This window comes from Oenanthe melanoleuca, chromosome 9, assembly GCF_029582105.1.
Source record: "Oenanthe melanoleuca isolate GR-GAL-2019-014 chromosome 9, OMel1.0, whole genome shotgun sequence".
Lineage (NCBI taxonomy): Eukaryota > Metazoa > Chordata > Aves > Passeriformes > Muscicapidae > Oenanthe > Oenanthe melanoleuca.
In genome coordinates, this window is record NC_079343.1 from 10,059,776 (window position 1) to 10,077,211 (window position 17,436).

The window sequence follows — 17,436 nt, forward strand, 5'->3', positions numbered from 1 at the left end:
TTCAGCATGTCTGCAAAACTTAAAATTGCACCAATTTTAAGATTTGCATAACAGTTTATGTAATAGCAGACTAAATCATACAGAGTCCCAATTTCCAATACTTGAAGGTCACCATCTTAATGCCCAAGAGGAGTTTCAGATAACTATCCCATCACAGTAAAGTATACCCTTATAAATAATCCTTATTCAGTCTTTGTATTTATGCCTTTTTTAGTATTACCTCTATCCTACAGTGCCATCATTTTCTGCACCTGAAGTACCTCCAGCCCTGTTGTTTACTGAAGAACATTCAATGTTCACTCAATACTGAGAGACAGATCCTGGTAGAAATCCTCATTTGTTTGACACACCAGATTGAAGATTCAGGACAGTTTATTCTTGTAAATCAAATGAGTCATGTAATGCTCCCAAGGTCACTGAGCCCATGGTGCCTTCCTGAATATTGACAGATTGGATATAAAGTCTACTACTGTGTCCACACTGTTGGCTCCATTAGGGAGCTACATTATGCCAGCCTTTTACTCATAGGGCACTTTTTTTCCTACTCACCTCCATAAAGAAACAATAAAAATCTGTCATACTTCTGGTAAGGTCCCAAGTATTTGCATTAATTTCCTATGAAGGAATCCCAAATGAGTTTGAACCATCCTCCAAAAATACAAACTCTACCTCATCCAACAGCTACATACTGATAATTCTATCCTGCTGAAAACAAACCTCCAAATACCTAGAGATTAAGCTGTGTTCCACAATTTCCTGTACTGAAATTGTTTCAATCCTGCTAAAAACACAAGGCAGTTTATGCCTGGTCATTTTTCACTTGATTTCAAAACAAGGGAAGCAAAGTTTTGTAATCCTGCGTGACAGAAGTTGAAAAAAGATTGCAACTAGGGATCATAAGAAGCAAATTTTTTACAGTATTTGCACCCTTTTTAAGAGCAACCCCAATTTCTACTCTAAAAACTGACTGTCTCACTTTTAGAACAGAAAGCAACTAGTTTCACTGTTTAGGTCTCACATGACAATCAAAACAAAGTCAACTTATTAAATTGAAATTATTTTCCTTTCACAGATAGCCATTGAATCAGGTAAGTTACATGGGCACTTAAGATAGTAAATGAAATTAAATAAAAATCGATCTTGACTTGCACTAATCTACCCAGGTATAAAACTCTACTAAATATATGGTGTAAAAATGGTCAAAACTGGCTGTGTACTCTGTAACCTCCTTTAAAATGGGGTTCCTCCATCAAGGCTCTTAAATAGAACTTCAGGGTCCTGATGCCAAGAAAAGCCACTTGTTTTCTTTCAGATTCCAGCCAGCCAGGGCATCCACACTCCCAGATCTGCTCCTGACTTAGGCTTAAGGCTCATGAATGAGCACAATTCAAACCCCGTGGGAAGGGTGGGATGGCCCCCACGTTTAACAGTTACTGCTCCAAACTGTCTGCAGCTTGTCTGCTTGCATCACTTTGTTTTTTCCTGTGAGCATGGCCTTTTTTAACAGAAACATAGGATTCTGAAAGATAAGATGACAGTATGAGAAAAGTAGGCTATTTTGGGAAAATGTAAGTCTAAAACTGCAGCAAAGCTATGAGCCAGAGAACTACGTTGGCAGATTTTTTTTTTAAAGAAAATTTCCAATAGGAAAATGCTTCAGCCCAGCTGACAGAATCAGATCTTTCTAGGAAGTCAGGTTCTGTTAATTAAATGTAACAAAACAAGTATTTGATCCAAAAAGCATGATTTTGAAAAGTGAGTAACAGAATAAGTTCAAATTTTTTGAGAAACGTTGTTTTTGGGACATACACAAAGATTTTACAGCTGATGATGACACCCAAAGCAATAACCCAGAAATCAAATAAAAATGCACAATATACATGCACTTATTCAACAATAACACTTTCTATCAGCAAGTTCATTATGAGATTAAAGGGGGAAAATTGTTCACTGTACAAAGTAGAAAGGAAATGCCATATCTTTTTCAAACTGACATCTTCAACACACCTGCCCTAATTCCTAATGTATTATGATAGCCCAGAGACAGCTTACACGCTTACATCTTCTAAAACATTAAATATGTGGAGAAATTATGCCAAGCAAAGACCTGTCATGGCTCTGCTACATGCTTGAAGTCTGCATGAATTCTCTCATAGTCTTTTAGTCATTTGACAAATTTGCCTATCTCAAAAACTGTTGTCTAAAATATTCAGTCAAATGAAAATAAAAGTGCTTTTGTACTTCATAACACATAAGAATATTCTCACTTTATTGATGTATTCTGTGGAACTTCAAAGGAGATAAGCCGGCCTCCAGCAGAAGTATTGGAACTGGCATTTCCACAAGCCATATCTGGGGTAATCTGAAAATAAAAATAGCTTTATTTAACAATAAACCATAAAATCTGACTGAATAAAACATGAAAGATTTTTTTACAAATAACACTAATAGTCCACAGCCATCTTCTAAAAGTCTTCAGGAATTCACTGAAACCTCTATGCTACCTGCAAAAGTGTTCAAAATTCACAAAACTGAAAACTCCTGCACAAAAGTGTGAACTTCTAAAGGCATCTTCCTTTAAAAGTGAATATATTTAGAAAAAAATGAATAATTTTCTGGTCTTTTAGAACAATAAATGCTCTAATATTTTTTACATACAAGAAATAGTGCATCATTCATTTATGCAATACTGAGGATTTATAGTAATAAATACCTTGCTTTTCTACTATATTGAAATATGCTTTTTCCAAACACAGGTTTCCTTTAAAAAACACTCTCACACTTGCCCATTATTATTCTTTCCAAGTGAAAAATGCTTGGACAAACAGTGCTTTCAGATGGAAGAAAAATGATGATCACAGTGAGAGCGAAAGGATGCGTTTGCCAAATCTAGTGATGCCTACTGGCACAGAAATCAGTTACTACATTAACTAGATCCAGACACCACACAACACAGGAATCACAGAGATTCCTTAATTACTGAGATCTTCGGAAGTAGTAATTTCCTAAAGACAGTTTGAAAATTGTTCTTGTTTCCAAGGGTACATTTATTTCAAAATAAGTAATACTTTATGTGGCATAATTGATTCTATCACCAAATATGATCAGAAGTTTTAAATAACTTTTCATGTATCTTCATCAACTTGCCTTTGAAATGTCACACTGGAAAAAGAAGCAACAGAGATCTGTAATGTTCAATGTATTTCTCTAGGAACTCTATTTGTAATTGGCCCTGACTTCCTGCTCTAAGAATTTGGTAAAATAACCATCTAAACCAGTGGGATGCTAAACCCAGGATTTTGCAACAGCTTAAATTTGAAATTTTTATTTATTAATGACCCTGATATTTGGATCAGACAAATAACATTGGAAAAAGCAGTAACTCTTATAAGGAAAAAAATTGTCTCAGCAGTGTCCTATTTCAGTCAAGTACTGTGGAGACAAAAAATGACAGCTTTGACACCTGAATTAAGAAACAAATTGCAGTTTTTTCACAGCTGTGAGAAATTTTTATAAAGAATTTTAAGTGTATCTCTTTCATGTCTTAACAGAGCGCTCTGCAAAATTGGACTACTGAAGAATGAGGGCAAAGACAACCAATACATTACAGCAAAAAAGGACACTCAAGATGTAAACAATCTGCAATTTTCACTCAAAAAAAAAAAAAAAAAAAGGCTGCTAGAACTTGTTGGAGATAATTTAAACTGAAGTCACTGGGAAATATACTTTAATGATTTTCAGAGGTAAAAATAAAAATCATTCCTAGTCTAAAGTACAAACACAAATAGAGAAGGTATCTAATGCCATTTAAAGACAATTAAAAAGAAAACCCATAACATAACTGCAATGACATCCAACAATTCTCCTGAAGTATTTAACAGTACAGAAATGTCAGGACAGTGAGAAGGTTCTGGGGAATAGACTTATAAACATTTACACAAATGATGCAGCTACTTTAAAAATAGTCACCAAAGAAAACAAAATCTTCATGCACCCTCCAGAGTCTAAAGTATGTTTAGGAGCTGATTGCAAAGATAAGCTCCTGTGTCAACATCCAAGACTGCTCTTCAATGAGTTTAAAATCATTAAATATCAAATTGTTGACAGTAAATACAGAATTCCTCTTTACATGAATTTTCCATAAGTTTGCACCTAAATCATGACATTTTTCTTAAAATGTAACATAATATACAAAAACTATTTCTGCTTCAAATGCATTTAGACTTTACATAGGTAAAAGGGCAGCATCATTTGAGAAAGCAAGAGTGAAATCTTGAGTTCTTACTCCTATAATCTCTACCTGGACCTTAACAAGACAGCAGTGATTTTGTTAGATGCCCTTACCAGGCCATGGCAGTGGTATAGAAGAGATTGCAAAGAAAATCAGGGCTGCTACCTAAAAGAGCAACAGACTGTTCTTCCATATTACAACTTTCCAGAAGAAATTAAATAGCATGAGTTAGACAGATACTCTCCTGCCTTACAAAACCAGAATAATGAGTTATACACTTAATTCAACAAGTGCTGAAATACATACATAAATCCCAAGGCAATATTTTTACATGATTGAGTGCCTTTATTACTTTTCTAAGTGTACTAGACTTTAATTCAATAAGGCTAAGAAGAGGAGCATACAGATTATAAGTCTGCATCTATGCAGCCTCTCAGGGCTGAAATTAGTTCTCTGAAGACAGCTATTGTGTATGAAATTTCATTGTAGATTTCTTGAAAAGTTGAGCAGACATTTGTAATTCTACAAGGCCTTATCAATATGGGCAGACTAATCCTGACAGTGCAAATTCCAGCCGTTCTGCTGCCATGATATGCTTGCATTTCTTTTGTATTTCAACCCCAAGTTCATAGAAAGGCAGAAGGCTTTTACTTCTTGCAAAATATGCCACACTTTCCTCAAATTTAAAAGTGGTCTGTAAGTGGAATGGCCAAATTCATATGAGACTTAGAAAGTCCTCACTACCTTATTAACAGGGTATTAATGAATATTTCTCAAAACCAACAGATAGATCCAAGCAGTGGAGGAGGCTGCCCAGGTACCTAGTGGACTTTCCATCCTTGCACTTATTTAAGTTTCAGGTGAATAAAGTCTGGAGCAACCTGCTCTAGCTGACCCTGCTTGGACCAAGAAAAAATCCAAAGGTGCCTTGAACCTCACCCACTCTGTGATGCTGTCAGTGAAAACTCACCTCATGAGCCAGTTGCCTTTTAAGTCTTTCCTGTTAATTGCCACTGTAACTTCAGTGACACCACAGCTTTCACTAAACCCCACCACAGCACACAGTGAAAGTGCTTCTTTTGAAAATATCCCCAAATGTAGCACAAATAATTATGTGTGCACATGTACACACTCAGGCACACACATATACCTGTCACTCAGGTACTTTCTTCCTGCTCTGAGAATGTTCTCTTTGGTTAATCTCTTGTTTCTCCATCTCAAAAAGTTGTTCTCTTGTTTTTACCTCCTCGTGGGGCAACAGAGAGTTCTGCATGGTATTGCAACCAGAGCAAACTGGGGCAAATTAGTCAGGAATTAAACAGAATATATAAACCCACACATAATTCTTGAACTAAATAAAAGATGGATACAAGCTCATTCTACAACAAAGATCAGTGCTTAAAAGTAAAAAACTACAATTTTAAAAGTACTAGAAAAGACATTATATTATGGATTGAGAAAATTATTTTTTTGAGAAAAGCTAGGCTGTGTTCTGGGGTGGTGCTCCATGAAAACTGGCATGGTCATTAAGAAAGAAAACCTTTCAGTTCTTCAATAGGACAGAAACTGTTATGAAAATGCAGTATGAGGAATGATCTTGTAAATGCTAGTTCTTTCAGATTTTTTTTCCAAGGGATATCATAGTAAATTTTGGTTCAATAAAGCAAATTTAATAATGTGCAATTTTTGTTTTTCTGAACAGGTAACTACATTTCTATCAGAATAAGGACTGCAGGGTTTATTATCTTCTGACCCTGTAAGTGTGGCAAGAGGTATCCCTTATTTTCTAAGAAATATAACATGCTTGGCAGTCTTCCTTAAGCAAGGGAAAATAATATATGAAAGAAATAAAACATGTTTGATTCTAACTATAGATCTTGGCAAATAAAAAATGAAAAGAGAAGGAAGAAAACAAAAGGTAAAAGCATAGAACTATAAGAGAGGGATCTAGTACTATTTACTTATTGTCAGGATGTCAAGCAACAAAGCAGGTTCATTTCTAGCACAGAAATTGAACACAGAAAAAAAATCTAAAAAAAAAAAAAAAAAGAAAAGAAAAAAGCAGCTCCAGTACCCTTGCTCTGTAGAAAAACTACTGCTTCTGAATAGTCTAGTGTCATTTAGCTTAACCTCCACATCTCTGCAGTTATTTCTTTTCAGATGGGACAATGCTTGGAAAAAAAAACAGAAACAGAAAGAAAATCAAGGTTTACTTATGACAGGAAGGGAAAGCAAAAGTTTAGAGTAGGAGTAGTGCCCCTCTGGAGAACACCAGGGGGAGACTGACAGACTGCATACAAAAGCAGTGTCAGATGAGAAAGCTTACCAGTCACTGTAGCACTGAAACCTGGTGTAAGGAAGGCTGCACATCCACCCAGTGAATTCTGTTGCTGGCAGTCTTTGTTTCTTTGCTCATCTGAGCAAGAGTCACTTTGTAGAGTCAGCAACCACAGCACCAAGAGGATCCAGCACATTCCAGTGCACGGCAATTCTCCAGATAACATTAATAAAGCTTTGTTTTTCTGTCACAGACTATCAATTCCAAGAGACAGATGCATCAGCAGGCACAGGAGGCTCTCTTACACAATGACAGATAGATTACCTAAATGATCATACTAGCAAGCTGCCTTCTTGTCTCAAACCATCCACCAGATTCACTGTCAGCTTCATAAAATCTGACATTCAGTCAGTCTGTACCAGTCTGTACTGGTTTTGGCTGGGTGGGAGTTAATTTTCTTCACAATAGCTTCCATGGTGCTGTGTTTTGAACTTGTGATGAGCACAGGATTGATAACAGGGATATTTTAGTTATCACTAAAGTGTTCACACAGCATGGAGGCCTGTTCTCTTTCTCAGAGTGCCCCACCAGCAAGTAGGCTGGGGGTGCAGAGGGAGCACAGTGGGACAGCTGATCCCAGCTGACCAAAGAGACATCCCACACCACAGGAGCTCATGCTCAGCAGTAAAACTGAGCTGGAAGTTGGCCAGAGCTGCTGTTGCTCAGAGACTGGCTGGGCGTCAGTTATTTGGTTGGGAGTAATTGGGGATTTTTGCATTACTTTTGTTCAGGTTTTTCCTTTGTTGTTTTCTATTTCTCCTTTTTTAAGTTATTTAACTGTCTTCATCTCCCCATGAGTTTTCCCACTTTTACCCTTCTAATTCTCTCCCCAGTCTCACTGGATGGGGCAGTGAGCAAGTGGCTGTGTGAGGCTTAGCTGCCTATCCTCTGCTTAGATCACAACCCAGTCATTCAATAAAGATTGCTTCCATGAACAATTAATAGTCATTTATAGTCCACAGTGTATGGAGCTGTTCTCACAAAAAAAGGTAAACACTGCACAAACAAGTTCATTGAGCAAAAATTCCACATAGTCAGATCTTTGCATGCGGTGTATGAGCTCAGGTCGCTGGAGGATAAGCTGGGACATAAACTTCAACCTAAGACTGTCAAGTCAGCTATAGATATTTCTACACCAAAACACAGAAAGGGAGTAAACACATCAGGCTTTTTTTTTTTTTTTTCCCCCTCTTTTTCCCCTCATACTCTCTAGGACTTAAAAACAGGATGATTCCTGCAGTAGTTAAATGAATCCAGATACTTTTAAGAAACAGCTCTGAGTAACCAAAAATCCTGAGCCCACTCACCAATATAGCTTCAGAAGAGAAGACCTTCAATATCTTGATATAATTGTACTCACTAGAATTTCTTTCTTAAAGAGCTTTGCTTTTAGGAACTGAGTATTTACTATTATCTACTAAACATGATTTAATAATGGAACATAAGAAACTGAGGTTTGTATAAACTTTACATAAGTTTTGTTTAAGCATATTGAGCATTTAGAGACATTTAGTGTTTTATTTAGAAAATAAATATAATAAAGAATAGCACCTATCCAGAGATGCCTACATTAAGCTGTCTATGAAAATGGTGTTTGTATATAAACAAAAAGTCCCATAAACTAATATTGTAGAGGAGAGGTTGAAGTTACAGATTTATCCTAGAAGAAAGCTAATATTATTCTACCAAAATCTGTGCTGCCTTCATTCTCCTTATGTGTTAGTAGAATATCTTTTTGTCAGAGCAAAAGAAAAATTATAGAGATTTCCAAAACAAATCTTATATACAGTTAGAAGAGCTGTTGTAAGCCAAACCAAAACTATACACATTCCAGCACTTTGACAGCAGTCCTAAGAGGGAATGCCAAGAAAACAGGGTAAGAAAAAAGCAAGCATATATACTCTAACCTTCACCCATTTCCATGTCAAAGATATTCCTAAGGTGTCATTTCTAAGGAGCAAGTTTCTATTCTGTATTTACCAATCTCAGATGAATCTCTCCTTCGCTTTTGTTCAGATTCTGTTCTCCTTGTGCACCCATACCATACTTAGACAAAAACATGCACAAACGTTTAGCAACACAAAGTAGTCAAGACTTAAAGGTTCCTGTTTCAAGAATATGCTTGAGGAATAATTCTGCTATTGCTACAGAGCAGGCATACTCTCTTCTAGGATTTTACACCTGATTCAGCCACACTCTTTGTAAAGCCTTGCAATTTACTGACTAAGGACATACGTAAAATGAATGCTGTCCCCACTGCAAGGGGAATTAGAAGTTTATTGTAGCCTCTAATCATTAGTTCCAAACCCTTGAATCTGAGCACAAAATTGCAGTATAAATAGAAGGTTAGACTAGGACTCACATGCTCAGCATTCTAATTTCTGGCTGTGCACCTGGCAAATCGCTTCACTGCTCTGTGCTTCAGCATCTCAGTCTGTAAAATGGGAATAATACAGCTGATTTCTTTTGAAAAAGAATTTCAGGTCTATTATTAAAAGCTGTATATAAGAGTACGGTACTGCTATTCTTATGGTTGATTTTGTACACTGAAACCTTTATTAAATTCATTAATTGAGTGGGATTAATGAGACGGTTTCTTTTTCCCTCCATTACTGTCTAATCAATACCTCTTATACCCAGTAACACAAAAGGTGATTGAACTCGGGAAACGTGGTTTATTAGTTGGATCTCTCTTGCAAGGGGAACCAGCTGCCCCAAGTAGGAAAAAGAATTATCTTTCAATGGATGAGCACAAAGAAATTTGTATTATGCTAAAGAAAATCAACTGAGAGAAAATATTCTTGCTTACAATCTATGATTTTATTCCTAAATCTGCATATCAATAAAAGATTAATTTTTAATATGAAGATCACTCTAAGAAATGGAACTGCATCCAAAGACATCTGTGTGTTACCTACTGGTCCAGACACTACTGAGACAATTAATTCCAGCAAGCAGCGCTAAATGTATCCCTGGTACCCCAGAAATACAGAAAACCTGCCCAACTGTAGGTACACATCATGCTTCTCCTAAACAGCTTACTTCTCTCAGGTGTTCATTCTTTGTGTTCCCAAAACTTCCCACAAAAGCTTTCATGGAAACTTCATCCTTGAAAGATAATGAAAGCGTTTACTTGGAAAGAGTCTGGCAAAATTTCTCTCTGAGACAAAAGGGTCCAAAGAACATTAAATCACTTCCAGTATCAGTATAGAATAATTTGGAAAACAGACTGTCTTGGAAAATTTATAAAAAACAAACAACAGTATAATTCCAGTATTTGTTGTTCTCTGAATCTCAGCAAAGATCAAAACAGTACATTTTTTGCAATTTAAAACCTACAGCTACTTTATTCTCTTCCTTTTAAGAGAGCAAAGAAGGATCAAGTTTTGCAAAATTCTTACAGCTATGAGGAAAGGTAGTGTTTTCGTTATTAACACATTTTACTTTTAAAACCTCCACCTAAGAGGCTTTGGAACACAGACCTTCAGGCAAATGAACTCTCCCTAGCTAATATAGATCAGATACGATGTCTTGAATCAGCAAGTGAAATCTCTTTGTTTCAGATAATCATCTCTCTTGCTGTGATTTCCAAAGAACAAGGTAGAAGGTCATTATGCCACACTGGAGGGCTTGTCAAAAATACAAGACTCATCACAGTTTATTAAAAACATATCAACACAAGCAATTTTGTAATAGTATAGCAAGTAATTTCCATGCTAGTGTTAGTCATGCAATAGTAATTGATATTTCTATCTGTATTTCTCAGGTAACAGACGACATGCAGAAGGGTGAATTTCAGCTACTGAAATACCCACTTGTCAATTATCTGTTTGACTGAAATTCTTACTGAATCTTCCTAAAATGCAAACCAGGCAGAAATGTTCCTTATACAGTACCATACCACAGATTGAAGAAGACACACCAGGGAAATCTGGTACAGGGAAGAGTATGCCCTTAATTGATCAGGACACATGGACCACTCATGCAGAGATGAGACTGCATTTAAACTAAGTAATAAGAGAAGATCATTGTTTGTTTCTGCTTCAATGCTCTCTCCAAACTCCATCCTTGGTGCCTGGCATATGTTCTACTGTAAATAAATAGATAGGGATGATGGAATTCCAGGAAATAAAGCTTTATGCTCCAGACACTGCCCACCAGTATTCCCACTGAAATGGATTACAGCCCTATAAATATTTACACCTCAGTTAAAATCAGAGGGTCATAACATACCAAACATATATTTTACATAGGCTGATTCTACTTTCAGATAATTGATTAAATAAATTTTACAGTGGAAACATCAACAAATTTGTTTGGGCTAGCAAAGAGTGATGAAAAATAATTTGTTCCAGGATTAAACTCCTGCCTGCTCACTTTCTCATTATGTAGTATGTTAAAACATCTCAGGAGAATCAAACTCATTGAAACATTTAAAAAAAAAGCTACAACTGACATTTTACATATTTATTCCTGAATAAACTGAAATAAAATTACAAGGCCTGTCTCATAAGAAAAAGATGTCACAAAAACTATAATTCTTCTCCTAAGGTTAGAAATTAAAATATTTTTTCAGCAACAATTTTCATTATTCTAGCACTTGGTACTAAGCTGATTATTACTTTAACAATAACTGGGTTAAGTTTGATAGGTTTTTTTTTTTTAATTTTTGCAGATACTTGAGTCCATCTAAAAAAACTTGGCATTACAAATAGGGTGTAGTATAACACAGTGGAAAGCAAAGATCACATTTCTTAAGGATCATATGTTGTGTGCTTACCAGCTGTAGTTTTACTAGATATTGTTTTGACAGAGATTTGTTCGTAAGAGTTACAACAAATGTTTAAAATTTAAACATCTAAAAGTTTCCAGCACTGTCATTGCATCCCTAGAGTTGTGCCCTGTGTAATGTATTAACAACCACTTTTAATCCTTAAGTAACTATGTTTTCTTAATAATGCAGGAACATGTAATAAAATGTGATTATAATGGAAAATACCAAAAAATATATTAAAGATATTGCTTTAACTTTTAGAATTTCCTAAATGTATTTGATTTTTAGAGACATGGTGTCACACAATTGACTGGAAGAAACAATATTATCCCATTTCAAAGAAGTATCTAATACAACACATGAGCCAACTTATGTCCATTACTCGTAACATAGATCAAATGGAGTTTTGTTTTAATTTTACCAGGATATTAACTCAGGGCAGAGATCATATCTTCAGTCTTCTCACGAGGACAACATAAAACCATGCAAAAATGACAACCTGAAAGTAAGGCTTTAAAGATTTTTTGTCAGTGAATTTTCACTTTGCCAGAATACTCTCACCTCTATTTCATCCCATTTGAGATCCACAACCCTCTGTCCCGCCTTTGGCTGCCACGTGGGTAACGTCACCGTGGCTCTGGAGCGGGGCAGAGCAATGTCAGGCTCCAGGGTGGGCGAGGCTGGGCTGCTGTGCCGGGCTGGGGTGGCCTCTGTCCCTTGTGGGGCAGCGAGGCTGGGCAGGGAGCGCTCACAGTTTGGTCCCTCGAAGCCCTGGCTGCACAGACAGAGGTAGCCATCCCCGCTGCTGCTGCAGTTACCATGGTGACAGGGGTTGCTGGCACAAGGATCTGAAACAAACTGGAAAAAACATATCATATAGGTCAATTACTGATTATAAAGGATTTATTTCTGGTTTTAAAAATACCATAAAACAGGATTCTTTCCCCCTACTGTATTTATCTTCTGAACATATTTATGAACCAAACTCATCTTTGATGTATCTTCAAGGAGGTAAATTCAAAGGATTAAAGAAGAATACAAATTAATCTATATTAACTACTTTCCTCAGACCATTTATGCTAATTCACTGTTGTCACATTCAAGCAAAGAGATAAACACAAAAAAGGAATGTGGCCACAATTCATTATCAAGAATTTTCAAAAACAGACTTAAAAGAGTAACCTATTCAGGGAAAACATCAGATATATTGGAGTGACAGGAATAGGAAAGGGCATAGTACTCATACAGATCAGCAGGTTACAAAGCAGCTCTGTGTGGTCAGAGCTAACCACATCACACAATCCTATTTGTGAACACAACTTCCTTTGTAAAAGAGTTGGGTCTTTTACCTACACTTCATTTTGTGGACAGCAGTTTCACAGTCCAATTCATTTGGGTGCTGGAAGCTTTCTAACAGGAGTTAGAAAGCAGGGGGAAAACCATGTCTGTTTTTAAAACAGAATTTGTAATACAATAGGACAAGACTAAGCTCGGCAAAAAATGCTGCCGGGAGCTTTCACACCTTTAATTTCTATCTTGAATTTACCTACAACTATTTTGTAGTTTCTTATGTTATCACTAACTTTAAGCTTAAACGTCTTCGCTTTTCTATGTTGAATTTTACATCCATAATGCATTTACAGAACATATCTATAAACTCTTCAAGTTTCATCTCCTGGAAAAATTAGCTGTACTTCCCCCATTTCCTTGGAAAGGACAGGCCCTTCCCTCCAGACAGATGTTTATTTTTGCACCTGGGACTCCAAAGTTTAGCACTGCCTTTTGCAAGAGCATCAATACTTTTGCTTGTCCTGGAAACAGCTTCCTATATAATACAGAATAAGTGCTTGCCTCAAGGAGAGCTAAATCATGATGCTGGCTCACTGTCATCGACAAGACCATCAGGCCTCTCCCTTCACTTGTCTTCACATCAAAGGGAAAACACACCACTGAAATCAGGCATTTCCTCATCTTTAAATGCAAATTTCACCCAAGTGCTCCAGTTCTAAAGGTTACTCCATTCTTTCCTGTACAATATTTCTGCTCATCTCTGAATAAGCAATGCTTTGTATTATATTTCTCAGTAAAGCAGCACGGTTATTTTTTATTAAATATTTTTTTTTTTATAATTATCTCAAGAATTACAAAAAACTTTACTATCATTAATGTAAAAAACAAGTATTGGGTCAGCACTAGGAATTTTATCTTCCCATTAATCCAAAGGTCTGGTGTCAGGGACACCAAATTTTAATATGAAAACTCCTTATACAAAAAAATACTATTATTGACTTCAGCTGGGATTCTTTTTTTGGCTCAAATTTTTATATACCCCAGGCTTTATAGCATTTCTGGACAGAAAACAGAGGAAAAGATTACCATAAAATTAATTTTGGAGTTAGTCAATGGTCAATGTCAGATTTTGTTCTAGAAGTCTTAGAGACCACAGAGGACAGTTCAAAATACAGGGTCTATTAATTTATCTCCTAGTTTGGTCACAGTTCAGGATGTTATTTACTTTGCTTGAGGACACATCTAATACATATAAGGTGGCACATTATATATCAGGCATCAAGCTCTGACTCTTCTTAATTTTTAATACTCAACTATATGGCAAGTTTATATATATACTTTACATATCAAGAAAGTATGGATTTTTATGTTCAGAAGGGCTTATCTCCTTAAAGTCTCTTTCCCCTGCAAATCAAAAGAATACCTAAGTTATCAGAGAACAATTTCTACATTTCTTCTCCACGAGATAATATTTAAGTGACAGAAAACAACAATTTTCAGGAAGGAACTAGTTCTGTTCTATGGCTTGTCAGTTACATTTTAAGCTTGCTCCACTGCCGAGTGCCAGAGATATTCATAGAAGTTTTCCTTTAAGAGTATTGAAGATAAAATGTGTTGACATGTGAACAAAGCCCAGTTCAAAAATTGCGTGCAACTGTTTTTTCATATTCTAGTTTCTTGGCGTAGATCTGTGTTTCAAAGAACTGCAGATTTCCTACTGTTGGATAAGCTCTTTACTCATGCTTTCACAATCAATCCAAATTCAAAATAAGTCTATTTTGTGTTAGTAATTCAATTGTTCTTGCCACACCTAAGGTTATTATCTGCAAACCTAGCAACAAGAAAGAAAAAATCACGTTTTCAACCACAAAGGGCACTTCCCCCATTATTGAATGCATCCATTAACTTTACAAGCACAATAACAAAAAATGCTGCAAACTGATTTGAGTTTGTTTGACTTGAAACAGATGTGTTTGATTAATTATTAAGTCCTTCTCAGTGTTGTCCATGCCATGCACTGAAGAACACCTTATGCTTTAGGAACCACCCCTACCCTTTCAAGTATAGTGGAAGTGAAAATTAAAATTGTTTAGATTAGATGAAAAATTTTAAAAAGATGAATAGATGTTGAACTTCAGTCATGGACTTAGAACTTAGTTTTATGAAGCACTTCACAGTATTTTATCATCATTCTCATTACTTAGTTACTAGTAATTCAAAAGCTCATTTGTTTTTCAATAAGCCTATCAAAACAAATCAATATCCTTTGTGCTTAGGTTTTCTGTTGAACTAAAGAGTCCATTTTAATTATCAGATAAAAAGAGATAAGCAAATAAAATTGATTAATTTGTGTTGGTTGTGACTTTCTGTGGTTTCTCTGGTCCTCACCAAGGTGGCAGCAATGGTTAGCCAAGTGATCTGTGATTTGACACAGTGAACAGCACGGCTACATCAGAACTAAAGCTAGCAAAATTTCGAGGCTTAACCTTCAACAATCTATTGAAGCTCACAAAAAACAAACAAACAAACAAATGAATAAACAAACAAACAAAACCCAACGAAAACAAAACAAAACCAAAACAAAAGGAAAAACGAAAACCTTGGTCTCAAAAGTAGGAGATGAATGTCAGTATACTGCAAGTACACAATTACAAGCTCCCTTTTTAGCCACTCCTTGTGCAGTTCACTGTATATTCAGAGACTGTTGCACAGAGAAAAGAAGGCAGAAAATAACACGAATCCATATAGCACATGAATAAATACTAAATCAGCATGATCACTACTAAAAAATCCAGGGTGGTTTTAGGCATTTCCATAGTCACTATTAAAAATGTATATTTTGTATTTAGGCCTCTTGTTTTCATCCCCATTTTTTCATTTAAAAGTCTGTCTGTTTCTATAATACATCCCTTGCCCAAACAGGCACAGCCAGCCGTTGCAGCTGACAGAGCCAAGCTAAAAAGCATAAAATGTATTTGCAAGCAATTACTATTCCATATGCCTGGACAATTGTAATGCCTGAAACATTTTTCCAATAGAATCCTAAGACAGATATATTCCAAGGTGCCCTTCATATCACAGTTAATTTTCCAAAGGCAGACTGAATATGGTATAATATAAACTGGGCTTGTTTAAGAATCACACTCACAAACATGGATGGTTTGCCAGCCAGTCCAATTGTTTCCTAAGGTTTCAGTTCAAGATAAAACACTGCAGGATGTAAATCTGCAAGATCTTTCTGCCAGTACTACTTGTGATGACACCAATTTGTCAGTCGATGCTCATTCACCTTCTCTTCAAAGTGGTTCTGCTTGTTCCACCTGGAGACAGTCCAGGTAGATCCTCCAGAGAGCTTCAAAAAATAGAATGGTAAGTCTAAAGCCAAGGCTACAGATGAACTCCTGAACACTGTGCCAAACCTGTCTTCCACCTGCAACTCCCCTCTTAGATGTGTTAGCACAAAATTAACGTTTGGATCAGTTTTTATTGCTGTTGCCTACAGCCACAGACAATATAGCACCAGCTTGCAACTTCACTAAAATATGGGGAAAAACTCCCCAGTAAATGCAGTCCTCACATTAAGAATTCAGCAGACAGTTTAAATCCATCCTACATAGTGGATGTTAACCTGTTAACAAAGCCAAGCTGCCACAATGATGTCAAAGGCTGATACTTTGCATATGTCCAGGAGCATTCACTGCCTCTGAAACAGCCTGCAGACATTGAAAACTAGCATGTCCAAAGTTTTCAACTTTCCATGGCTCCCTGAGACAATTTTTCCAGTTACAATGTAAATTGTTGTGGATAAAGAGTTATTCAAGTGGCTGGGACTTAGACAGGTAGCTTCTTCATGTGCTCTGGTAAAAAGGGATCTTAGGAGAAGTCTAAATCAATAAAAGTAAAACTGGTTTTGCACCTACATTGCTGAAGAGATTCTCCAATACAAAAGCAAACAGCTTCTATCCCAGATGAGATCATGGGAAGATCCACCACATATCCCCAGGATCAGACACATCATTTTCAAGATTTGCATGGTACATTAAAAATTATCAACTTCAGAATACATTAGAAAGAAAATAATTATAACCTACAGTCTAAGCCATTATATACTTTTAATAAAATAGGCAGGAAAAATATTTTTCCTTTTAAGCACATCTGAAATATCATCTATTTTTGCATATGCATCAATTTATGAAAAAGAGATGGAAACAGATTTAAATCTTTCACATAGCAATGACAATAAAGATTATCTAAAAATGTAATCTCTTTGAAAAAAGTTGTTTAATTATGTTCAAACTATTATTAAAATTTATTCTAATTCAATCATTCACACAGTGAAGCTGTAAATTTCATTCCATCTCACATTAAATATTAGTGCTAACTATGAAATAAAAAGCAAGAAAAAAAGATTAATTTAAATTTTAAAAACCTCTAATGTTCCAAATAGTATCCACAGGGAAAGCATTGAGATGAGTATATCAAATAAATGCATTTTCTTCTCTTTTGAGAAAAGACTGTCTTGAAACTCAGTAGGACTCAAGCAACATATCTAGGTTCAATTTCTGGCTCTCCCAGAGACATCCTGTGTGAGCTGAGAACAGTCAGACTCCATTTCTTCCTCTTTCCAACTGTAAAATGAGGATTATACATCCCTTCTCTCTTCTCTTCCTTTCTCCCACTGCCTGTGTTGGCTGGTTAGAAAGCAATTCTTTTGAGGATGGGAACCACAGAGACAGAGGCAATAGGAACTTTCAAGCAGCACTGAAATACAAACAAATACAATCAAGAAATACATCCCTGTTG

The 17,436-nt window shown here is 36.1% G+C and overlaps 1 protein-coding gene across 1 annotated transcript in view; it reads right to left on the reverse strand.

Annotated features, from left to right (window-relative positions):
* DNER (delta/notch like EGF repeat containing) overlaps positions 1-17,436 on the reverse strand; it is a 113,552-nt gene that overhangs the window by 53,287 nt on the left and 42,829 nt on the right. The window contains exons 2-3 of the mRNA XM_056498954.1: positions 11,905-12,201; positions 2,268-2,362 (exon numbers count right to left, since the gene is read on the reverse strand). Coding sequence (XP_056354929.1) covers positions 2,268-2,362; positions 11,905-12,201 — 392 coding nt within the window. The remainder of the gene's footprint in view (positions 1-2,267; positions 2,363-11,904; positions 12,202-17,436) is intronic.